The sequence below is a fragment of the Martes martes genome (genome assembly GCF_963455335.1).
Source record: "Martes martes genome assembly, chromosome: 17".
Classification (NCBI taxonomy): Eukaryota; Metazoa; Chordata; class Mammalia; order Carnivora; family Mustelidae; genus Martes; species Martes martes.
This window is the reverse complement of record NC_137905.1, coordinates 17,030,085-17,055,699: the sequence shown is the minus strand read 5'-3', so window position 1 is coordinate 17,055,699 and position 25,615 is coordinate 17,030,085. Positions and strand designations below refer to the sequence as shown.

At 40.2% G+C, this 25,615-nt stretch overlaps 1 protein-coding gene across 2 annotated transcripts; it reads right to left on the bottom strand.

Moving 5' to 3' along the window:
- Nucleotides 1-716: 716 nt before the first annotated feature.
- On the bottom strand, nt 717-25,155 carry TERF2 (telomeric repeat binding factor 2; the record flags this gene model as incomplete). Of its 2 annotated transcripts, none has more annotated exons than XM_080828345.1 (10): nt 717-2,036; nt 2,475-2,518; nt 4,418-4,503; nt 9,088-9,480; nt 11,227-11,333; nt 12,977-13,123; nt 14,154-14,240; nt 23,796-23,926; nt 24,576-24,671; nt 24,777-25,155. In XM_080828345.1, 10 exons carry the CDS (start codon nt 25,153-25,155, stop codon nt 1,878-1,880), a joined length of 1,629 nt encoding a protein of 542 aa, XP_080684471.1. In that variant the 3' UTR covers nt 717-1,877. The 2 variants fall into 2 exon arrangements, with proteins under 2 accessions (XP_080684471.1, XP_080684472.1); XM_080828346.1 differs by having other exon boundaries at nt 2,475-2,515.
- Between the last annotated feature and the right edge of the window lie 460 nt (nt 25,156-25,615).

Sequence of the window (25,615 nt, the reverse complement as noted above, 5' to 3'; positions counted from 1 at the left end):
ACTCTGCAGGCACACTGGCTCTGCAGCAGTCTTGCTAAGGTGAAGGCAGCAGAGACTGGGATCACTTCCCAACAATCAAGCATCCCTACCCATGTCCTATCATTGCGACAGCCCCAACGCTACCCATGTCATAAGCAGTAACTTAGATTCCCCAAAACAGTCATCAGTTCAGAGTACATATTATAGTTCTACAGAAGCTGTGGGCATAGTTTTATGTTTGTACACATTTCAGGAATACTATAATAAAAATACCCCTGAAGTTATGTTAAAAAATATTAATGGACTTACGCATTTCTCAGTTTGAGAAACACTGATAAGGATATTCTGCTTCCTTAAGTGTATCACAGTGTCACTCTTCTACCTAGAGAGTGTAGTCAAATAATGTTAGAGTGGAAGAGCTAAAAGCTCCTGGATCATAACCCCCTGCAGATGAAGACCGTAACTAGCTGCAACCAGATCAAGAGGGATCTGGGTCTCACCTTTTCACCGTAGCTTCACTTGGGGGTAACTGACAGAAAAGTAGTAGTACCAGATCCTAAAACATGTAGATAGATAATAAAGCTGTACAAAGTTTCTAACTTGTACCTACAGGAGGAATTTTAAAACTGTAGCATTTCTTTACACCTTGCCTTTCACTCAGAAGTGAGAAAGGGGGAATTTTGTCCCAAAAATGTATTATATAAGGGTATGGAGAAATTAAGACGACACAGCCATTTCTGTTCAACATGGCTTTCAAGGATTAAAACATCCAATACAGTCCGACATCTGCTTCTTAACATAGTCAGCGTGGTTCAGCAAAGCTTGTTCAACAGTTTGCTCCCTCCAATTGCTCATACATGCTGTGCTAGAATTAAATAGCTCCTTAACATTTGAGAGAAGCAAGACTTTAATGAAGAATGCTACAAGTTATGGACAATAATTAGTTCTCATATTTTAAAAAAAGATTACAGAAAACACTTTACTGATTTTTTTTGTGTGCCAAAAAGACAGTCTTTAAGGATGTCCAAGAGAGACAGCAAGCACAACACAGTACAAAAGGAGAAGGGAATGTTGAGTTTTAGAGCAAGACACTAAACACAAGCACAGTTAGGGAATCAGGCGGAAGCAACCATTTCACAAAGAATGGAATTAAGCATTTATATTCAATCAGGATTTTTTAAGCCTTAAAAGTCCAGCATAAGGAAGGGATTTGGGCAGAGGGGATGGAGGAGAGGGCTAAGCTTATCTACAATCACCGTTTTACAAAAAAAACACACTGGTTCAACCACAGGAGAGGTGGAGGTTAAACCTGCCTATGTAGCCCAGCAAATATCAAGAGCAAATGCCAAGGCTGTCAGGTCTAGATGTTGATGTTACAACTGGCTTAAGAGTTTTTACAAGAGACTCTGATTCCACCACCAAGACTGGTCTCTCATCAGCCTGGGTTCATGACAGATGAAGTTCCTCTGCATTGCATCAGAAGGCCAAAGCTTTACCTGGAACAAGTTCACTCCAGATAATGCTCCCATTGCTGGTTTTAACAGGTCAGAGTCATAAGTGGCTTCTAAGAGACTCCACCATTTCCTAGGAGAAGGTTCTACTGATTACCAAGGATTTAAATTCAAGCAAACCACTAAAGAAGGGAAATACTAATGATATTCTGGCACTGTACAAGCTATGTGCCTGTCATCCCTGCCAAGGACATGGGGTGGACTTGGCTTTGTTTCTCAGCTCCATGATCTCCAACAGCGATGAAGTAGAACAGGGACCTCCTCCACGTCGGAGGAGGATGCCCAAAATTCTCATCCCAGCCCAGCTTCTGAAAGAAACAACAGACTATCAGGGGCTATTATTAGGAACCATGCTCCTGTGAATTAATGTGGAAATGAAAGCCTGTTTCAGTTCATGCCAAGTCTTTTCATGGTCCGCCAGCGATCCTTAATCATCACAGCTGTTCGGTTAACAAATGGGTAATTTTTGGAAATGGCAGCCCAGTTTCCTTCCCCATATTTCTGCACTCCAGCCTTGACCCACTCGCTTTCTTCTACAGTCCACTTCTGCAAAAGAAGACCAAAATATTGATCACAGCCCATCTCTCCACTTACTCACATTTTCAAACAGTGAAGAGGTAAACTCAAGAATCCTAGGACAATAATCTGAACCCAAAAGGAGGGTTTATATTTTTAAAACACGATAGAGATAAGTTAACCCTGTGGATTTAGACATTTCATAATTTCATTGTCCTGCCATTTCATCCTAATCACTTCTGCATCAAAACTTCAAATGTTTGTTGTTCATTATCAGGAAAATGTGTCAGGTTTTTCTCCTAGATTTTTCTTCCAGAAAATAATTATTACTGTAACTTAGTTTGGATCATCTAAAAATTCCAAAAGATCTTTTTACAGGTGTATGGGTAGCCTATGCTAGGAGATGTGCTTATTTTACCTCTGTTCTACCACATTACCAGAAAAGGTCAGAAAATAATTTTAAATTACCTGTTTTTTTGTTACACTGGTTGCACTCTCTTCATCTGGTGCTGCTGGAAAACATTAAAAAGTAGACTCATTTCAGAGTTCACCTTTCTCTGCACAAACCAGAAGAAAAAGACATCGAATGTTCCTAAAGGGAAAACCTGACTGAACTTTCCCAACATTGAGAGGAGGAGGATATCACTAAAGGGTAATTTGGTTTTGTCCTTTGTTTGCAAGGTATCAATTATTTCAGCCAATGAAAATCTGTACAAAGCAAGTATTTTACATACAGACATTCAATAAATATTGGTTAGTGATGGATTTCAGGCTCTTTAGTAAAACCTACATGATTTTCTAAAATTACTGAGGGACTGTGGTATTTAAAACCCTAATATATACACATCTACAGGTGATCCTTAAAGAATGCAGGATTTAGGGGAACCAACTCCCATATAGCCAAAAATCCATACTGACTCCCCAAAAACTTAATAGCCTACTGTTCACCAGAAACATTACCAATAGCATAATCAATTAACACAGTTTGCATGTTAAATGTATTAAACACTATATTCTCACAATAAAGTGAGCTAGAGAAAAGGTTAAAGGAAATCATTTTAAAAATCTTAAGAATACAGTATTATACTGTATTTTTAAAAATGTGTATAAGTGGACCTGTGCATTTCAAACCTGTGTTAAGGGTTGACTGCATTATATACTTGTGTGTGTGTGTGTGTGCGCGTGCAAGCGCGCACGCGCACATGTGGGCATAATTTCTGCTTTGTAGCCCCTTGCTAACCACTGCTTTGAAATAACAAAATTTTACTGTTTTATGCCAGAATTTCCAAGTCCCTGATCATTTTATTTAAGTAAAATATGATTCAGTTCCTTAAACAAAAGAACAAGAGAGTTACTGCTCCCCACTCAGAGACACCATAGGAGAGCAGCTCAAGCTCCACCCTCTCACCATATGGAAACATATGCATCAAGATAATTTTTTTAAAGGCCAGAGGGCTACAGGAGGGTCTGCTAGTATAAAAGACATGCCACTGGAAGCGGAGAGCCATTAAAAAGCTGTAAGAAAAGGCAAAGTTGCATAAACATAACTTGCTGAGCGTCTGCTTCAGCAGATGCTACTGTCCTAGCAGTGCTTCCTAAACAATGAAGGTGGCTCAGGAAAAGGGATACTTCCAGGGGCAGGTTATTTAGTTTTAAATTATGAAGTATTTCATACTATAGTAGAAACAGATTTTAAAGTTGACAAATCTGGACTGCACTGGACGTGGATGTTTTTAGAACTTTTATATCCTGTTGTTTTTAAAGATTTTATGCCACTTTTACTGATTTTCTGTTACCTCCCCCATTTCCTGTGTGATCTTGATCTTGCCAACTACATCTGTGCCAATGAAGGTACTTTTTAAGGACAAAACCTTTGGGACTGGCAGAAGTTTACTGTTGCTGTGTTACCAAAGTCTTTAGATTTTGTAGTCCAAGATTATGTTTTAGCACTTAGATATTTCCATTAGAATGCAAAGTATGTGGTGGGAGAGATTCTACTGCAAATGCTATGAACTTTAGTATTAATCATGGAAAAGTAACGTTTCTTATTTCAGAAAAAAATTATATATTGGAACTGGTAAGAGATTTTTTTTACTTAAATAAGAAATGCAGGGAATGACCATATCTACCTTTTTTAATTAAAAGACTTTGTGAATGTTCATCAGCTACAATTAAATATAGGATTTACTAAAACAAAACCAGGAATTCTCTTTAAATATAAAGTGCTGCTTTGACAGTCTCCATTGTTTAATGGGAAAGGACATAAAACTGACTCCGCATGAAATCACAATAAGGAACTTACTGGACTTTTCCTAGTTTGGAGACAAGCAGTTTCTAGAACATTAATGTGGTAGTAACACACATCTATAATTCAGCTAGTGTCAAGGACCAAGGAGAATGTCCTAGCTTACCCTGAACTTGAAACAGTTCATCCTCTTCCACCCATGTCTCTTTTTCTTCAACCCCATTAGAGCTGTTCCACTTGCCTTTGGGTACTCTGAGGGGAGATCAACAAGAGGACAAGATGTAAAACAGATCATTGGGATCATCCCATATTCTGTCCTGGGCTCTCTCACGGCCTGTACTCGTCCCTGTTCCGCTGTGACCACAGCTGAGATTCACTTACACATAACTCCCAAACAAATCCTGACCTGGCAAGGCATCTCCATGTCATCGTCCCGCAGGCTGCAGGGTCATCCCTCAAACTGAGCAGTGAATACAGCACTATCCCCCTCAAAATCTGCTCATTTTCCCATTTTCGTTTGGTTGGTTTTGACTCTAATTTTGAAGGTCTCAGCATTCTTCTAACCTAGAACAAGCAAACTGCTCCCGGTCCTTCAAAGACATGCCCAGTCCTGTCTCTGCACTGCGCTCTTTTCCCTCTCCATTCCTTCTGTCCAGGCACATGGGACCTTTCACCAGTATTACACTAGTCTCTTAACTGGAGTCTCTGTCCCTAACCTCATCCCCTTCCAAAATTACCTGAACATCAGTCTAAAATTACCTCATCCCTTCTCTGTCCCATGATCACTTCTCACTGTCTCAACAGTGAAGGCTGTATGGGTCAGTCAAGATCATCCACTCTGGCTCCAGCCAGTTTCTGGCTTCCAAAGCCTTCTCTCTCCAGCCCTGCCCCCACAACCCCATGAGCACAAACAGCGGAGCCTCGCTTTCTGCTCCTCTTTTCCTTCTATTAGCTCTGTACACTCTTCTCTATGGTTCCCTCTGCTTAGGATTCCCTTCCCTGCCGAGTAAAATTCTACCCATTTTTTAAGGTCATCATTCCAATGAAGCCTGCCCTAAATCCAGGCCCCCAACACACACAAAAAGCCCCCCCTCCTCTGCCCTTGTGGTTGTGCTTCCACTTTACTGAACAGCCATTTCATAACACACACCCTAATCATAAGCACGTTGCAGGCAAGGGCTGTATCTTCATCTGTCTACCCCAAACACCTAGCACAGTAACACATACCCTTATAGCAGCTGGAAAAACATGTGCTAAATTAATAATGAGATTATCAAAGAGCTGCAAATAAATTATACCACTGACAGAGTAGTAAGTAAGAATCGTTCCTGTGCACATGAAATGTTAAGTACTTGAGTATAACCAAAAAAGTTCCAAAACTAAAAAATAATCCCTAACCCAAATTATTGAATAAATGAAAGCTGTAGTCAGTCTTCTCTAATCAACTGTAACTGTGTTTACCTAATTAATAGTACAACTGTCCTGGAAACAGAACACGGCACAAATCTGACCTCAGAACCATAACATCTATTACAAAGCAACATGGGAAGTATCTGAGTTAAATTTTGAAGAATATAGATCAAATGACCTGGAAGGTTTGATCAAGAGTAGAGACAAACCTCAGTCTCCATTCCATGAACAGAAATTTATTTTTAAGGCTGGCTAGGTATTTTGCAAATGAGTAATGAAAGCAGTTCATTTAAGAAGTATAGACTTGAAAAAAAATTCTTGAGTTCCATGAATGAGACAAATGGTGAACCATCTACTTTCCATTATGTTTAAATTGGCTCATATCCCCCCAAATTTTATTTCTAGGATAATTTGCTTGAGACAAGTGACAAAATTACATGAGGTTTTTCCTTTTTAGGATATTAACTGTGTTAATTATTACTTATAAAAAAAGTCAGGATTACAGTTTCAGTTTTCTACCTGCTTATCCCCATGCCGCGATAAAACTGATTTTAACCTCTGGTTCCGGCATTTCCACCTGCGTATCTGCTCATTCCTCCTGCAGACAATCTGCACAGATCACTTTGGTAAACTCCTGCTCTTCCTTTGAACTCAGCCTTTACTTTGTGTACAAATGTTTGGTACTGCCTAACTTCTGTTGTAGAAGAGACTCAGATCTGGGTCTTCCTCTCACTGTGGCTCCGCGGTCCTGGGCAAGTCAGGTCACTTCCTGGTCCTTATGCTCCTATTGGTAAAGTCAGAACTTGATGAGCAGTGAATGGGCTAGAGGAGTCTGATCTCAAGGGGTCGGCAAACTACAGCCTGTGGCTGGTTTTTGTACAACCCTTGAGCTAAGAATGGTTTTCACTTTTTCAAAGGGTTGTTAAAAAAAAAAAAAGAAAATTAACAACAGAGATACAAGTGGTCCAGAAAGCCTAAAATGTTAATCCTTCGCTGGCCTTTTATAGAGGTTTTGGGTATGACCCTTTAAATTGCAAGAACCAAGAATTATCATTTGGTTAATAAATATCTAATCAGCACTTGTCCTTGTCAACTGCCATAGGACATATAAAAATCTAGTAGTTGTGACCATGCCCTCCAGGGGATTTACCTTAATCCTGCCTTCAATTCCACCAGCAATCCTAACTACTCATCCTGTAGAAGTCTCCAGCCACCCATCTTGTCTCCTTTGCCTCAGTGTCTATTCAAAAGCCATCAATGGTGGCTCATCAGGCCCTCAGACTAGCTGTATTAGAATGATCTGGGGGCACAGTTAGAAAAGCAGATTACTGATCCATCCCCTACCCCTTCTAATTCAGTATTAAAGAGCCTGGGATTATGTATTTTATTAAATGTTCCACAGACTAGCTTCAGAACCTCCGCCTGATAGAACACAATAGGAACTTAAGACCTGGCCCATCTCCCTTCATCCTCTCTGTGCACTGTATTCTTCTGCCATACAGAGTACATGACATTTCTTGGAGCATACTAGGCTTTCTCATGACTTTATACAAGGGGTTTCTGCTACTTAGAACCCCCACCCCACCATCTGCCTGATCACCTCCTACTCTTCCTTCAAGGTCAGCTCAACATTTGCTCCTCTGCAAGGCTTGCTGTACCCACAACTTTGCTGAGCAGGCTCAACTCTTCTTCCTGGAGCTCCCCAGTAGCTCACACAATTCCTTTAAAGCCAGGCTGTTCCTGGCCAGATAATATCTTCAGATTTGTAGGTCTTAATGGCTCTGTTCCAATTACTCAATTCAGTGTAGCATCAAAAGCAGCCACAGACAATACATACGTGATGTTTGTGGCTGAGTTCCAATAAAACTTTATTTACAAAAACAGGTACCAGGTAGATTTAGCCCAGGGGCTATAGTTTGCCAACCTCTGCTTTAGAGTACCCATCATACTTCATGCCCTTGACACATGAGAGAGGTGGACAGGTCTAAAACTTCACGAATCCTCCCTTTTATAAAAGCACTGTAAGCATGTACTCTCTCTAGTTCATGGGAATAACATCTGTTCATGGGAATAATATCTATATAATAATAATATCTATACTTTATAGGACTTTATAGGACTGCTGCAAGGAATAAAGAAGATCATTTATCACATGAGAATAAAATGTGTTGGGCTCCATTTGCTTGCCTGGCCAATGACTCACTCACTTCCAGATGCAGGTAGTGGTACATATAGTGCAGATTTGTGCCTGAGTATTAATCATTTAGATGCCACAGTCTCTCTGGGCACCTAGCAGGTGCATGTCAGAGCACAGGTCCCCACACAACTACATCAGAGTGGTGGTAGAGATAGCAATGGCCTTGGGAGACCAGCAAGGTGATCACTTACAGCAGGGTGACCAAGGGAGATTTCTGGAGGAGGCAGAATTTTAAGAGGCAGCTTCGTGTATGTGATGTATAGGCCATGGACTTTTGAGTCAAGATCTGAGTTCAGGCCCCTCATTGGGCTCCATATTGGGTATGGAGCCTATTTTTTTAAAAAAATCCCAAAGCCCAACTTTGCCACTTTTCAGGTTTGTGACTTCAGGCAAGTTAATAACTTTTCTAAACCTAAAATGGGGCAAATATATCACTCACAGAATGAGGGTTCTAGAGATCCAGTAAAATAATATGTGAAAAGTGCCGGGCTCATGGAAAGTACTCTAGTCAATATCAGCATCTCTTCTCTTTGAAGGATGGATGGGACTGTCACAAGCAATGATGGAGAAATGACAGTCCAACTGTGGGGAATGAGAGGAAGCAAGAAGAGTAGAGTAGCAAAAACAGAGTGTGTTCCAGAGAGAATAAGCAAACCAGTTTGCTTGGAGGAAGGATCCACAAAAGGACACAGAGGGTAGCAAAACTTGAAAGCCAGGTTGGGGGTCATGATGGGGAGCAAAATAAAAACATTCTAACCACTGCCCCACAGAACCTAGCAGAATGTGAGAGATTAGTAGATGTTTACTCAATTTGCCAAGTCTTAATTGCTCTTAGAAGGTACAAAACTATAAATATTCATAAACCTTTTTTAAGGCTCAAAGTCTAAAGTAGCCCAATTCAAACAAATTTCTTTTAACAAAGACTGGTATTTAGTTGTCAAGGCACTGAGAAGTTTGCTAAAAATGAAAGCAGTGATGAGTGGGAGGCTCTGAAACCCTTCCATCCTCACTCACATCTAGAGCAATGCCTGGAAGCCCATGGGTGGGGCTTCAGAACTGCCAGAGATGGCTATGTTGTCGCTCCCCACTCCCAAGTCACATTCTAGCAGTTTGAGCAAGCCTTGGTGGTGAATAACTTAGCTGAAAGTTATTTCATTCATGGAAGCAATACCAGGCCCAACCAGGACCACCAACCATCCCCAAAACTGCTACAAAGAAGGTCTTCATACTTGGGATTCTTCTCCCCAGGAAGGGGTTGGTTGAGAACGGTGGGCTTGGATGGTGATGCTGGGACGACCTCTTGGGAGGAGTCCAGACCTGTGCTTGGTTCAGTACTCTGGCTGTCCTCCTCCAAAACCAATCTGCTTATTGTCATGCGCTTATTCTTGGGCTGCAGTTCGGAACCACCCTCACTCTCAGTAGGGGCTGGACTTTCATTTTCATCTTTTCTTGGTCTCTTGTTTTTGAGGGCTGGTGATGGCAGGGACACCTGATTAGGAAGTACCAGATCTTTCTGGTCCAGTTTTGAGAAGGCTGCTTCAGAATCTTGTGCACTGGACAGAGTCTTGAAAGCTGCTTTCAAGGTCATAATTCCAATGGTGGTTGGAGTAGTCCGTAACTGCCTATATATAAAGCAAATATACAAGGATCAATCTCACCATTATTGATGCTCATCCAGATAGCTGCAACTTTTCCAAAGTGTGAAGCCTCAAATGAGACAGAGGACTCTTCGAGTGGAGGACTCTTCATTTAAAAAAAATAAAAGAGGGGCACCTGGGTGGCTCTGTCAGCTGAATGTCTTACTTCACCTTGGGTCATGATCTCAGGGTACTGGGATCGAGCCCCGCATCGTACTACCTGCTCAGTGGGGAATCTGCATGTCCCTCTCCCTCTGCCCTTCCCCCTGCTTGTTTGCACTCTCGCTCTCTCTCAAATACATATATAAAATCTTTTTTAAAAAATTTTTTTAAAAGGTAAGAAATTGCTCATAACAACTTTATAAAGCTTCCATTTATAAGCATAAGTAGAGGCTTTAAATATATAAGTTGAACTCCGGAGTTTAAACTCCAAGTAAGAGAACCTTAAAGGACTAGAGCCAATGACAGTCCCCCTCCAAGAGACCTTTTTAGCCGGTGCACTAACCCCTTTTGTCTGTATGAACTAAAGTACTGCTTTCCACTATGTAAGAACTCTCTGTATAGTGCCAGTTACAAGTCTGCCTGGACAACCAACCGACAATCTAGCAACCGACAATCTAGCAATCTCACCTTGCGATCCTGTCCAACCCTCCTGTGGGAGAAGAAAAAGACTGGTCTCCATTCTGCCCCCTTTCTCCTACAGTACTCTTTATTTATTTATTTATTTATTTATTTGACAGAGAGAGAGATCACAAGTAGGCAGAGAGAGAGAGGAGGAAGCAGGCTCCCCGCTGAGCAGAGAGCCCGATGCGGGGCTCGATCCCAGAACCCTGAGATCACGACCTGAGCAGAAGGCAGAGGCTTTAAACCACTGAGCCACCCAGGCGCCCCCTACAGTACACTTCTAAATGGGACTTTTGAGAATTCTCTGAGTTAGTGTGCCATGCAGTCTTAGAACAATGAGAAACTGCCTTTTCATAATAAGTTCATCTATCATTTGGAATAACTTGTATACTTTAAATAAAAACTGTTAGGAGAGGGCAAACTGGCAGCCTACAAAGCCAAACCCAGCTGGCAGATACGTCTTATTGCCTCACCTATGCAAGTTTTGTTTTTTTAAGTTGGATTAATTGCCAACTCAGAAATCTGCCAATTCAGAAACTGGGAAAGCTAAAAAAACAAAAACAAAAACAAAAAGCCCTAGATGTCTCACACAAAAATCTGAACTACAGTTTGGGCATCCTTGGACATTCCCACATAGCAACTATCACATGAAGCTTAAAAGCATGCTCTCTTTGGTTCACACTCCATGTTCTGAACTGCATTATCTTATACCCATTCCTATGCATTTCCTACTGGGCCCCCAAAGGCATCTAAACTTGTGATCCCTGCTTTAAAAACTTGTTTTGGCAATCTGATTCACAAGTCTGAATACTGCCTTAAGAGATCAGGTATCCACAAGGAAGTAGTGTGTAGATGTGGGCAAGGCAAGGATAGGAGAACAGAGAAGGAAAGAACCTTTAAGGAATAGCCAGTCGGGAACTTTTGTTAGGGATATGACATCCAGTCTTCAATATTCTCATTTTCCTGGGGCGTGCTCTGTAACTTCCACAGTGCCTTGTACAAGTAACCTAGTACTAAGAGGAACTAACTGATTCTGCTCTAAGGAGACTGCTGCCAACAGACTACCCTTGTGTTTCACTCAAGATCACAAAAAGCCATCCCTCTCACCTTGCAGGTTCTCTGAGTGGCTTTTGCACAGGCTCTGGTGCTGGCTGTTTATCTTCCTTCACTGTACTGGAGGCAGCCGTCTCAGATTTCAAAGCCTTCTTGGCCATCTGGGAAAAGAAGGATGTCATCAGGAAGAGGAAGCCACAGAATTTCATTAATTCTTGTCTTTCACCACGAACATACATTCTCACCATGCAGACAGATTCACTTATAAATCCAATCTAGGCATAAACTAGAGGAGGACACACAAAGGGAGAGAACTCACAAGAACTATTTCAAATGTCTTGCTTTTTCCTTCCTCAAAAAATGGCTCAGAGTTTTCTATACTAAAGAAGATTTCAATCTGAGTGGTGCTAACCATCTTGACACTGTAAGAATTCTTTAACCTTTTGGACAACAAATAAGTACGTAATTTTACTTTGTACTTCCTTTTTTGTTCTTCCAATCTCATCCTTAATCTAGTTTCTCAATGCCAAATATACCTTTGGGGTCATGCACAAAAGTCAGACTTTCTTTCAAACTTAAGATAACTGGTGTTTATATTAGTGTCTTTTAGTGTGTGTCTAAAATTTTTTGTAACTCTATATCCACAAATATGTTTTGCCTAATAACTCTGAAAATCCCAATACTACATAAAGCCCTGAGTGGACCAATCTTGCTCTGACTCTAACTGCTCATCTGTCTGCCTTTGACTAAAATTTTATGTTTCCCATCAGTATCATTGTTTCAGATACGTATGCCTGGAACAAGTGATGTCTTTAAAACTGAGAGGTCTCTCCCCTCACAGAAACAGTGGCAGGTTATTTTCCAGTTATCTGGAACACAAAAGAGAGGACGGTCGGCCAGGCTCAAGTATCCTGATACTTGCACCCTGAATATCCCAAACTATCTGCTTTGCAGACAGTCTGACAACTGCCAAATAACTGCTCCTATCAGTGACACTGTCTCAATATGGGCCTGGCAGATCTACCGTCATGTACTAAGATACTTTCTTTTTTCTGTCTTTTTTTCTTTCTGTCTTTCTTTCTCTTTCTGTCCCTAACCCAGTGTGGGGATCAAACTCACAACTCACAACCCCAAGATCTCTATCAATTCAGCCAGCCAGCCAGCCACCCTGAGCTAAGATATTCTTAACTCTCTAAATGTTGGTGATAAAAAGAAAAGAAGAAGAAGAAGAAGGCAACAACAAACCTTCTCACTCAGTTTCCCAATATCACAGCCCACCCTCTAGGGCAGCCTGGGTTCTAATTCTTCTGCATGCTGTCATGAGCCTCACTGCTACCATTCTTTCTGCTTATCACTTTGATGCAATTAAAGAATGTCTTCATTTGGTTTCTTCTGCCTTATCATCCTTCTGGTCACACCTTTTTTCCTCCAGTTATTCCCTCTTCCTGTTAACAACCCCATCACACCATGTCTACCAAACTACTCTTCCTCCCAAACTCAACTCAAATTTCATCTCCTTTGCAAACCACCAGTAATTTTAAGTGTGTCCCCACTTTAGCCACACAGATTAATCACATGTAGGAGGTATAAATGGGAGGTGAGAGAAACCAGGTATGTTCCATTTTGCCTCTGTCAGGATCTCTGCTTCTGTGTATTTTAGGCATTTAATTAAGAAAGAGTACATATAATTCAGTCTTTTACACACATTTACTCTTTTCACTTATAAAAAGAGCTGTCCTTTTCTAATTGCCTGCACATCCTCAAGGCCACATCATGGTTATGGGAAAAGGCGGCCAAGGCCCACCGTGAGGAGGTAGGGCTCTGCATCATCCAGGTGACTCTCCAGGAAGCGCAGCATCTTCTGCTGGAAGGTCTCATAGGAAAAGTTCTGGATAACAGGGTGGGCCAAATTCTTCTCACGGATAATGTTCAGGAGATCATTTCTCAGCTTCTACACAAAGGACCGATATTTGTGACATAAGAAAGAACTCCAGTAAAAATTCAGTGATGCTGAGTTAAGACAACACTATTAGAACTTTCACAATGCTGTCAATGGCAATCACTAGTACATATATAGGAAGGGGAGCCTATCACAATGAACAGGTCAATAAATTATGGATCAGCCACAGAAGTTACTATGTAGCTATTAAAAAAAAAGACAAAGAACTTAGAATCTGAAGTACCTTTATACATTCATATAAAGATTTTTAAACTTAAGGAAAAAAAGGATGAAGCAACTCCTTAAGTGGTAATACAGAACAATCTTCAAGGTATGTTAAGTGAAAAAAGCAATTTACGAAATGTTCAAATTAAGGTGTAGAATATGCTCACAGGTGCATATAGAAAGACCAGGAAGAATGGATATATGTATATATCTCTGTAAACACACATGCACATTTGTTGGCTTGCACATGCGTAGAATATCTCTGAAAGGATAAAAGAATAAAAAACTGGTTGCCTACGAAGAGAGGAATGAGGTGGCTGACTTAAGAGATGAGCTAAACTTTTGTTGTACCTTTTGAATTTTATTATATACAGGTATTACCTTTTCAAGAACTCAAATTTAGATTTATAAAGAAAAAAAAAAAAAAAGCAGGGCACCAACAGAACTTTTGACACCAGAAAATAGAGGAATTAAGTCCTCACCAAGGCAGAGTCTCAAGTCTGGAGGATCAGCATTTACATAAATAAAGTTAGAAGTGTTACAGAACTTGATAGCTTCATACCTGGTGCTGATCACTTAAAGTTCTGTCATAAACCTGACAGAAACGGGCAAGAAAATAATTTAGGTAAAGTTATACAATGAAAAATAAATTTTTGAAAAGCCAATCTCAGAGTAAGCTATCCCGGATATAAAAGACAAGATGCTAAAGGTGCCAAATATTTAGATAACATTCCTAACAAAGAACCCTTTCCCTGTTTCCCCACAAAAAACAATGAGATGGATTTAAGTCATGGGAGCAAAAATATATCAAATTTACCTGAGTTGTGGGGTCCTTGGACATATGTTTTTTCAAAATTTTTGAAGCCTTTTCAAATTCTTTGTTTTTGATACAAATAATGACAGCCTACAAAAGGGGAAAAAAACCTTTTTTTTTAACTGTTGTAATGACAGGTGTAATCAGAATATCAGATACTAAAATAAACTACTAATAAGTAAAAATGAGTCTTATATATCCAAGAACTTCTTCACATTCTGTCAAATTCCTGTACTTAAAAACTAACAGTCACTGCTCAGGCATTATGAACAACTGTAAGCACTCTTCTTTCACTGTGTAGGGTAGTAGATTTTCAACATTATACCGGATTTTCAAAAAAATAGCTGATAAAGCAAAATCTGATCCTCTGGATTACAGACCATTTACCCAATTTGAATAGGGCCTCCTAAGGAAAGGCAAAATGGGCAGGAGTCATTCCAGGTCCCCAGAACAATTGGATCTGTTCTTTTTGGATGCAAAAGCTTTGATATAATGATGGGGACAAGAGAGGGGAGGATATACTGTGAGGGGGGGAAAAAGCCATTTGCTGACCACAGAGTTCTGCTAGTTCCATTCAGGAAAGGCCTGAGGCCATTTCTGTAGGACAATCAACACAGCCTCTCACTATCCTAAACCCCAGTTGGCAACTCCAGTTCAAGTGTGCAGGGAATTACTGAAATGAACAAACCCAGCACATCCACAGGTAGCACACAAGGAGGGCAAAATTCCAGGTAGGATGCAAAAGTCTCATGAGCCACAGAGATAAAGGGTCCTTTAAGTAAAAACCCCAAGAAAATATATGTAGAGGAAAAATGACAGTGATTGAAAATTTTAAGTGATATTTTTAAAATGTGTCATTTTTTCAAAAAATTAGAAAAGCCAGGGAAAACTTGGGAGCACTTGGGAGTTACCTAACAGGATAAATCCTGCCTCAAAGAGAGGTAAAAGAAACACCACACACACACACAACAGGGAAGGAAAACTGGTCCATAGATATTTTCAATCTTCATTTCAGAGAAGAACTAAAAGAGATACGGACCAAAAGATGTAGGACTAGCAAAAGGAATTAATCTCTGGTATTAATCTCTGGTGATTCTGTCCTCAGCATGCAAAGGAAACTGGTGTCAAATGCTCTTGAATAGCAGGCATGACCATAAATTCTTGCTGCCCAGGGAAGGTACAGAGTAGGTCTTTATATTTTATACTCAGATGACCACATTCACTTTTACATCATTTTCAGCAGAATAACTGTACTAAGACTATACTTACTTTCTTGAAGAATTCAAAGGTTTTACTTTATATAAAATAATTTAGATCCTATTATATGTTTAAATTTTATTTAACATGCATACAGTAAAATGGACTATTGGCTGCCGGGGGGGGGTAGTATCCTGAGTTTTAATACATGTATTGACTCCTGTAATCACCACAATGAGGATACAAAAACCTGCCTTTGTGCTACCCTTCTGTAGTCACCCCTTCCCCATCCCCAGCCCTTGGCAACCACTCATCTTTTCAGTTTTAACTCTTCAAGAGTGTTGTATAAATGGAATCCTATGCATGTAGTGCTTATTTTTTAGAGGATATAACCCTGAGACACTTCTTTCCATCTGTGTAAGTGCTATTAAGATCCATCTATGTGATGCGTTATCTGGAGTTCGTTCTTTCTTATGGCTGAGCAGTATTCCATTATTTGAATGTATAGTAATGCCTCCCACTCCTCTTTTCTATACATACCTACCTATGATAACGTTTAATTTATCAATTAGGCACAGTAGGAGGTTAACAATAAACTAGAACAAATGTAACAACATACTGTAATAAAAGTTATATGAATGTGGTCTGTCTCTCAAAATATCTTACTACCTTTCTTATGATGTGAGATGGTGGGATGCCTATGTGATAAGGTGACATGAGGTGAATAACATAGATATTAAGACTTAGCCCTAGGCTACTACTGACCTTCTGCCTCCTGACCGTATGTCAGAAGGAGAATTGTCTGATTTCCAACCACAGCTGACTGTGGGTAACTGAAACCATGGAGTGAAACTATGGATGGGGTGGGAGGGCTACTGTGCTACTTTTATCCATTGACCACTGAAGGGTATTTGGGTTGTCTGCAATTTTTGACGAGTAGGAATAGATGTTAAATTGTTCATGTAGAGGTTTTGAGGTGAACTTAATATTTCTCTAAGGTAAATACCCACAAGTGGAATTGCTGGGTCATATGGAAGGGTAGAGGGAAGGGAGAAGGCTCCCCAGTGAAAAGGGAGCCCCATGCGGGGCTCGATCCCAAGACCCTGGGATAATGACCTGAGCTGAAGGCTCAGGTGACTGAGCCACCCAGGCACCCCAGTGTCAGTATTTTTTTAAAGTTTAGCCATTCTAATAGGTATGTCCTAGTAGTCACTGTGATTTTAATTGGTATTTCTCTATGGACTAAATCATGTTGAACATCTTGTCATGTGTTTATATGCCATTTGTATATTCTCTTTGGTGAGGCTTTTGCCCATTTTTTAAAATAGTTTTGAGAGTTCTTTATATATTTTGGACACAAGTCCTTCGTCAGATACGTGATTTGCATACATTTTCTCCTAGTTTATAGCTTGTCTTTATTCACTTAACAGTGTCTTTCTGAATAAAAGTTTTAAATTTTGATTAAATCCAATCCAATTTACCATTATGTCCTCTTATCAAAATTTCCTCTTAACAGATCATGCTTTTATTGTCATAACTAAGAACTTTTGCCTAAGTCCAGGACATAAAGTTTTTCTTTCATCTTATTCAATAATCTTTACAGCTTTACATTTCATATTTAGATTATGATCCACTCTGAATTAATTTTTGTGAGGTCAAGATTCAGTTTTTGCATATGGACACCCAACCACTTCAATACCATTTGTTGAACACTACCCTTTTTCTATTGAATACCTTTTCCATTGCATTGCTTTCACATTTTTTTCAAAAGCCAATGTCATATTTGTGTAGGCCTATTTCTGGGCTTTGTCTTCTATTCCATTGATCTTTATTTATGGTTATGAGTATCTTTAGGATGAGTCTTAAAATTGGATAGTGAATCCTTCAACTTTGTCCTTTTACAAAATTGTTTGGGTTATTTTAGTTCCTTTGCTTTTCCATTTGTATTTTAGAATCAGTCTGTGTCTATAGAAAATCCTGTTGAGATTGTGATTGGAATTATATTAAATCTACAGATCAGCCAGAGAAAACTGACCTCTTAACTTTATTATCTTCCAGTCCATGAACATGGTGTGCCTTTTCATTTATTAGGTCTTGATTTCTTTTTTTTTTTAATTAATTTTTAAAATTAATTTATTTATTTGACAGAGATCACAAGCAGGCAGAGGCAGGCAGAGAGAGAGGGGGAAGCAGGCTCCCTGCTGAGCAGAGAGCCCGATGCAGGGCTCAATCCCAGGACCCTGAGCCAAAGGCAGAGGCTTTAACCAACTGAGCCACCCAGGTGCCCCAAGGTCTTGATTTCTTTCATCAGCATTTTGTTTTTCCACATACGGAAACTGTACATGTTTTGCTAGTTTTATACCTAAGTAATTCTTTTTTTTCTCTTTTGGAGCTATTGTAAGTGGCACTGTTTTGGTAATTTCATTTCAAGCCATTCATTGCTAATATATACTGGAAATATGAATAACTTCGTGTGTTGATTTTTGTATCCTTCAATTTTGCTCAACTTATAGATTTTTTTTAGTATATTTCATGGGATTTTCCATATGGACCGTCATATCATCTGCAAATAGGGACATTTCTTCCCTTCCTCTCTAGTCTCCTGTCTTTTCTTTTTCTTGACTTACTGCACTGGCCAGGTCTTCCCATATGACATGAAATGGAAGTGGTAAGAATGGGCATCCTTGCCTTCGTATCTTAAGGACAAAGCATTCTATCCTCCATTGTCAAGTATGATGTTAGCTGTAGGTTTTCTGTAGATATCTTTTATCAGGTTGAGAACGTTCTCTTCTATTCATAGTTTCCTGAGTATTTTTATCATGAACTAATGTTGAATTTTGTTAAATGCCTTTTCTGCATCAACTGATATATTTTGTTCTTTTTTAGATTAATAGAGTGAAGGACATTGATATTCAAATTCCAGACTAGCCTTGTATTCCTGGGGTTTAGTTTCCCTACCGAACTGCAACAGCATCCAGGGTTAAGCTGCAGGATAGACAGTAAAAAGACAAAACAAAACAAAACAGTGGAATTTGCTCTATGTTCTGGGGAGTCACAGCTCTACTGCTAAAGAGAATGGGTTCTCTTCCTTTAGTTCTAGTGCCACTCTGCTGTCACTGGGCCACTGCTGCTACCAGGGCAGTACTGTCTGGGTGCCAGGGCAAGAGAGAAGGGAGAAAAGAAACCCTGGGATTTCTCTCACCCTCCCTTTGGATCTCTTTAGGAGATCTTTAGGAGATCCCTTTGCACCTCCCCAGGCCAGAGGAAGCCTTTCTTGGAGTTCTTTCTGTTCCCACCTAGCATGCATTTCTAGGTTTCTCAGGAGACTTCAAATCCAGGCTGGATGGTACCAGAGAAGGAAAAAATGGTATACTAATCATCACCAGTTTGGTGGATCTTCAAATTCTGGTTTTCTTCCCCATCTGTTTACTACCATTTACATTTATGAATCCTCAGACAGCTGCTCCACACATTCTGTCTAGGATTTATACTTGCATTAAGAAGGACAGAAGAGAGTATGCTTACTCTTTCTTTTTCAGAATTAGAACCAGGTCCTACTATATTTAATTTGTGAAATAAGAAAGGAAATGTGAATGCTTTCAAATTCTAAATTAGAAGTCTGTCTCCAACATTTGTACTATAAGCTTATCTTTTAAAACTAATTTCCTGGAAAGTTGTTGTTGTTTTGTTTTGTTTTATTTTTAGGGGTGAACTATTTTTTTTCACTTGAGAGTTTTCAGAAAGAAGCATAATTTCTTCTCTTATGTAGCTTGTTAAGGTTCTTAGGGTATAAGCAATAGCAATGGTCTCTGGCTAACTTAAACAAAAAGGAAATTCCAAGCATAGATTTTCAGTAGAGGTGGGATAGGTCTGTTGAGGGGAAATAGCAGAAAGCACATAGAAAGAGAAAACCAAAATTCACAAAAGGGAAAAAAAGGCTAAAGAAGCAAACTCAGAAAACAAACAAACAAACAACAACAACAAAAAAACAGGCTGTTATGGGAAGCAGGAATGCTCAAAAAGCTCTGACAAAGCCTTTTATTTCAAGAGTTAAGGTATTTAGAGACTGTTTTATGCACCCAGCCCCGCTAAAATGGGGTAAGGCACCAAAAGAAAAGTGCTATTACCAAAGATGCAGGGGAGAATGTTCCACAGCAAAAAGCAACAAATAAATGCTTTTCTGATAATGTGCCATACATGTTACACTCTGCTGTTCTCCATGGGAACCTAACTAAGGAATCTCAGTTACGAAGAGAAAACCAATTTAGCCTCAATATCATTAAAAGCTTACAGAATCAGTTCTCAAAAATTTTAGTCTCAAAAAAAAAAAAAAAATTTTTTTAGTCTCAGGATTCCTTTCTACTTTTAAATGTTAATGAGGACCCGGAAGAGCTTTTGCTTATGTGCGTTAAATCACCATATTAGAAATATAAAACTAAGAAAAACTTAAATAATAATATTTATTAATTCATTTAAAAGTAACAAACGCATTGCAGGTTACTGTAAAAAACATAACTTTATGAAGAATTACTATGCTTTCTACAACAAACAATGAGAAGGCTGGCCTTGTTTTACATTTTTGGAAATCTCCATAATACCTAGCTTCATAGAAGAAAGCTGGATGCTCTTATCTGCTTCTCCATTCATACTGATGTGTTGTTGTGGTTAAAGTATATAAAAGAAAAAAGTCCAGCCTCACACAGATATAAAGTTGGAAAAGGGAGGGGTATTTTAATAGACCTTTCAGAAAATTGTGGATATTCTTCTTTGACTCTATACCAAATTTGGGCAAGTGAACTTTTCATCATCTGTTGTATTAAAATCTTTTAATCTATCTTGCATTTTAAATGGATCTTTTACCTATGAATGATTTTGTAACATAATGCACTGGCCATTTGGAAAATATTTTTTTACTAAGTTACACAGATCTTTCAAATGTTGACACATTCATTAAAAGTATTTTTTAAATCACAGATGTTAATTAACCACTATCAATCTTATGAGAAAAGCCTAAGGATTGGGAGGCTGTCAGGTACATCAATACAAGTTTTCCAAAATTTGAATTTTTACTTGAAAGCTTGAGTTTAATCACTGGCAACAAATACTACCAACTGTTTTCTCTGAAATGACAAGTTCCCATTCCTCTTTTGCAAGAAAATGACTGCCACAAGCCCACACCTCAATAACCAAAATTTGTCAGTTCTTTCAAGTAAAGAAAGGTGTTCCATTAGAAAAGCACCTAGAATAGCATGCAACTCAAGCAATCTCATGAGTGACTTCCTGAGGACAACCATCATGTTATGTGGCAGAAATGCTTTAGCCAAACTTCCTGCTTTGTCACAAAATACTGAAAAGGTGTTTGCTCAAGGGCCTAGATTTAATAAAATCAATTTACTGCTTTATCAAAGACATTCTTTTTTTTTTTTTTTTTTTTTTTTTTTTTTTTAATTTTTATTTATTTGACAGACAGATCACAAGTAGGCAGAGAGGCAAGCAGAGAGAGAAGGGAGGAAGCAGGCTCCCTGCTGAGCAGAGAGCCCGATGCGGGGCTCGATCCCAGGACGCTGGGATCATGACCTGAGCCGAAGGCAGCGGCTTTAACCCACTGAGCCACCCAGGCGCCCCCATATCAAAGACATTCTTAATGGAAACTGGCTTTTATTTATTTTTCAACTACAACTGTGTGGCAGTGAAGACTACAATAAGAAAAGTTACCACTTCCTGGGTCATGTTAAAGCACCAGGAATTTTACCCATCAGTGCTTTTCCACCATTAGTGCAAAGTTAGTGCACTGAAAGTCAACTCATTTGGCACTGTTACAAAAATAGTTTTGATTCCTGAAGGGGTTCTGAAGACCTACAGAAATCCCTACACCCAAGGCTCCTGGGTAGCTCAGTTGGTTAAGCAACTGCCTTTGGCTCAGGTCATGATCCTGGAGTCCCAGGACTGAGTCCCACATCAAGCTCCGTGCACAGGCAGTCTGCTTCTCCCTCTAACACTCTCCCCTCTCATGCTCTCTCTTACTCCCTCTCTCTCAAATACACAAATAAAATCTTAAGAAAGAAAGAAAGTAAGCAATCCCTATACCACATAATGAAAAGTTCTAACTTATTTGACACACTTTAACAAAAACTTAATAGAATTTTAAATGAACTGTTGAGACACTTTACAAAGCTTAAAATGCATCAAAAAGCCTCAACAGCCTGGGCATCCCATGGTATTTTCCTGAAGACGACCATAAACAGATCCTTTGACTCTAAATGAAAAATTAAAAAAACAAAATAAATTAAGGCAAGTGATATGGTATCATTTAATAACTAAGAGTTCAAGGTAACTGTAGTAGCCAGCCTCTAAGATGGTCCCCAATGGTCCCCACCCTCTGCATAGTCCCATTCCACACACTAATCCACAGTTGGTCCAGTCTGTGTGACCAACAGCATATGGCAAAAGTAATGACACTTCTGAAATTAGGTTATAAAAGACTGCAGCTTTTATCTTGGGCTCTTGTTCCCCTGGATCACATATTCTAGAGGAAATAAGCTATCATGTTGTAAGGAGCCCTGTGGAGAGGCAAGAAGATGAAGACTCCAAACAACAGCCAGCAAGGAAAGTGAGTCCAGCTAACAACCATGTAAGTGAGCATGGGAACAGATCCTTCGGTCCCAGATGAGTCTTGAGATGACTGCCACCCTAGCAGACAGCCTGACTACAATCTCATCAGAGACCTCAAGCCAGGAACACTCAGCTAAACCCAACTCTTGGAAAGTGAGAGACAATATTTACTGCTTTAAGCTGCTAGATTTGGGGGTAATTTGGTACATAGCAATAACAGTAATATGGCAAGTGTAACAAGAAATCTGGTACATGATGGAAAATGGAAAAGCACAAGGGAGTCAACATAAGGGTACGGTTGACTATTTTGAAAGAATAGACTTTGCTAACAGATTTTTCATAAGGAAGCCTCCCAAATGAGACCTATAAACTTAAATAAGAGATAATAATAAATCAACAAATATACAGATGAAAACCCACAAGACTCTTCCAGAAGAGGGTACAGAGACAAATCTACAGCTCTTCTGTTCTGAAGGGACTACACTTCTGAATCTACTACCTACTTAACAGGAATTACATGAATTACTTTGAAACGGGTACCATTTCTTCCCTGCCCAGTTTTTATCAAGATTTTATTTTTATGTAATCTCGACACCCGATGTGGGGCTCGAACTCACAACCCAGAGATCAAGAGCTGCATGCTCTACCAACTGAGCCAGTCAAGTGCCTCATGATACCATTTCTTCCCATTCAAAAGATCCTTAGCTCTTCTGAAAGTAGGCATGGATTTCTCCTCCTTTGCTATTATGTCTTTTCTGGCATTTTCCCTCCAACACAAACCTGACCTACCCATACTAAAAATCTATTCTTGGACTTATTCCCCTTTGGAATTTGGATTAGCTGAGCATTCTTTCCAAGACTGAAAGTATCCTGCCCAAGATCCTTAACTGAATAAATATCTGCACCTCACACACACTAGTCGTTTTTTTTTAGCAGGGTACCTAAGTACCCAGCACACTGCTAAGGGACAGAAAGTCTTCACTGCCAAGCAGTTTTATTTTCCCACCCCCATGTCAGATCCCATCTTTTTAGGGGGTGCTCTTTTCTTACCAATTTCCTTACTTTCTACTACCAGAGCAATGCTGAGCTGTTGTTCTTCAGTCCCCACCTCTACATCTGCTTCCACACCTCCAGACTTGGTTACTGAGGAAGAAAAAGCTTTTTCTGACTGGTTCCCATTGCCAATCATGTTTTAAATAAAAATAAGTTCTACTACTTGAAGCTACCTGAGCCAATAACACACAGTCTTCAAATTTATTGGTTTGAATTTGAACACTTAACATGTTTTTAAACTTGTAGCCAGTATGTTCCAAGACACTCCAGTAGCTTCTTCCTTGTCAAGAACACTGGCTTGTCACCCTTCTACAATTAACTGTTTTTCTAACTGGCTGATTATCCTAGAATCTTTAATTCTGTTTGTTGAAAAGGAATGTTTCCTCTTCAGAGTCAGTCCCACATTTCCCATGGCCCCAGCTATCCTCTTTGGTTTATTATAAACAAAGATGACCAAAACCTAGGCCAGTTGCTTCTAGCTCTTTAACAATGCTCCTGAATGGTGTAATAACCTCCAAGATGTCAGTCTTCAATGCCAACCCAATTCTTGTGGATTGTGGCCTCTCCTGCCAAGGCCACAAGGAACACAACCAAAATCACAAAAGCAGCATACCTGCCATTAAACAGTTTCCAAGCCTGGCCGAAGAGATGTAACATCTGTGTGTGTCTATGTTTGAGTGTGCTCACTTGCTTTCTCCATCCCCACACAGAAAAGATAAGCATTGTATCCTCAAAGACATCTTCTTTGTCAAAAGAAAGAAGGAAATAAAATTAGAGCCTTACAGCCTCCTTGACCAGTTTTCTACTGGATTCGACCACTGCCTCTGTCAGTGTAAATTCCGTTTTAATCATCTCCAGCACATTGATAGCTGATTCCAGTGGTGTGAGCTCAGCCTCCATATCAAAGGAACAGTCTAGGACAAAGAGCACAGTTTTCACTTTAAGCTATTTTATAACCAGAAATATGTCCAAAAATACATGTTTATCAGAAAAGACACATGTAAGTATAGAAAGATTTGCATTTAATTTGCTAACATACTGGCTACAAGTTTAAAAACATGTTAAGTGTTCAAATTCAAACCAATAAATTTGAAGTGACTATTTTTTAATAATTTCAAAAGCAGGTAGAAATTTATTTTTTAACACATGAATTTGCATCTCAAATTTCAGGACACACACATCCTCCTCAGATACAAGGAACCAGAAACTGAAGACAGTTTTGCTAAACAGCTCTTAAGTTCAATTAAAAGAAAAAAAGTGCTTATACTCTGAAAACCATTCTATGGGGGAAAATCTGGCCTTAACATAACTCACTAGATCGCAGCAAGGTTGGGGCAAGCAAGAAACAGGTGGGAGGAAATAAAAAACAGAAAAGCAGCCAAGAGAATCGTAACTGGAGAAAACTAGACCCAGAGAACAGACTCATCCTAAAAGGGAAAAGACCACTGTGATCGAAACATAGTAGTAGTGCACCTTAACCTCGAATCCTTCAGTCCCAGACATAAGTTGGCAAACAACAACGTAACCATAAATAAACCCAGAGAAGAACAAAAATTGCCATACCTAAATTTTCCCCTTCTTCGATGCGCGACAGACACTGCATAACCCGCAGCAGCCGGGACACGGTATGCTCCTTCCCCAAGGGCCTGACAAGCAAAGCTGGGAAAGAAGACATCGTTGGCTCGGCGATCCCCCCAACGCCGACCCCCAGGCCCCACAGATCCCCTTCCCCAACCAGCCTCCTTCCCCAGGTCTGGCCCTCACCCTGCATGATGTCCCGGATCTGCCTGAAGTCCCCGTACCGACTACCCCGAAAGGCCCGCAGCGCCTCGTGGAAGTAGAACTTGAGCACCCAGCGGTTGACCGCCTCCTCCAGCCGTGCCTCCCCCGCGCCCCGCTCCGTGGCGCCCCCCAGCCCCGGCTCCTGGCGCCCCCGCCGAGCCCGCCCGCTGCTGCGGGACGCCCGCCGGCCTGCCGCCCGCCCGCTGCCGTCGCTGCTCCCGCCCCCTCCCGCCATCGCGTCTGATCGCCGCGCGCCCTCCCCGCCTTCCCGGCCGGGCCGCTTCTTCGACTGTGACGCCTCCGGGTCACGTACGACGCCCGGGCCGGAAGCAGGGCTTGCCGTCCCGGCTCCTGCGGCCATGACACGGACGGTGTTCTTAGCCGCCCGCGGGCTTCTGGGAGGGAAAAGACCGTGCATTCCCTAACCCCGCCTCGGACCCCGTAGTTCCCGGTGTGCAGGCCGCAATGCTTGCTGGGACTTGAAGTCCAAGCAGTCCAGGCCGGTGAACCAAGCGGGTTTGCGGTCAAGTGTCAACTTCGCTCCGAAATTATGAACACTGATATTTTGGGATTACGTATAAAATATTGAAAAAAAAATACGTGCACCTTATTAAACACAAAATTGTAAAATGTAACACACATTTTATAGAAGACAGTTTATTAAGCAGATTTACATTTTTAAACAAATTATTTTATTTATTTTTTAACAAGTAATTTAAAGCAAAAGCCAGTGTAAACCCAATCGAGGTCAAGAAATACATTATGACCGGCACCCCAAAAACCTCTAGACATATAAGCATATAATTTTTTAATTACAGAAG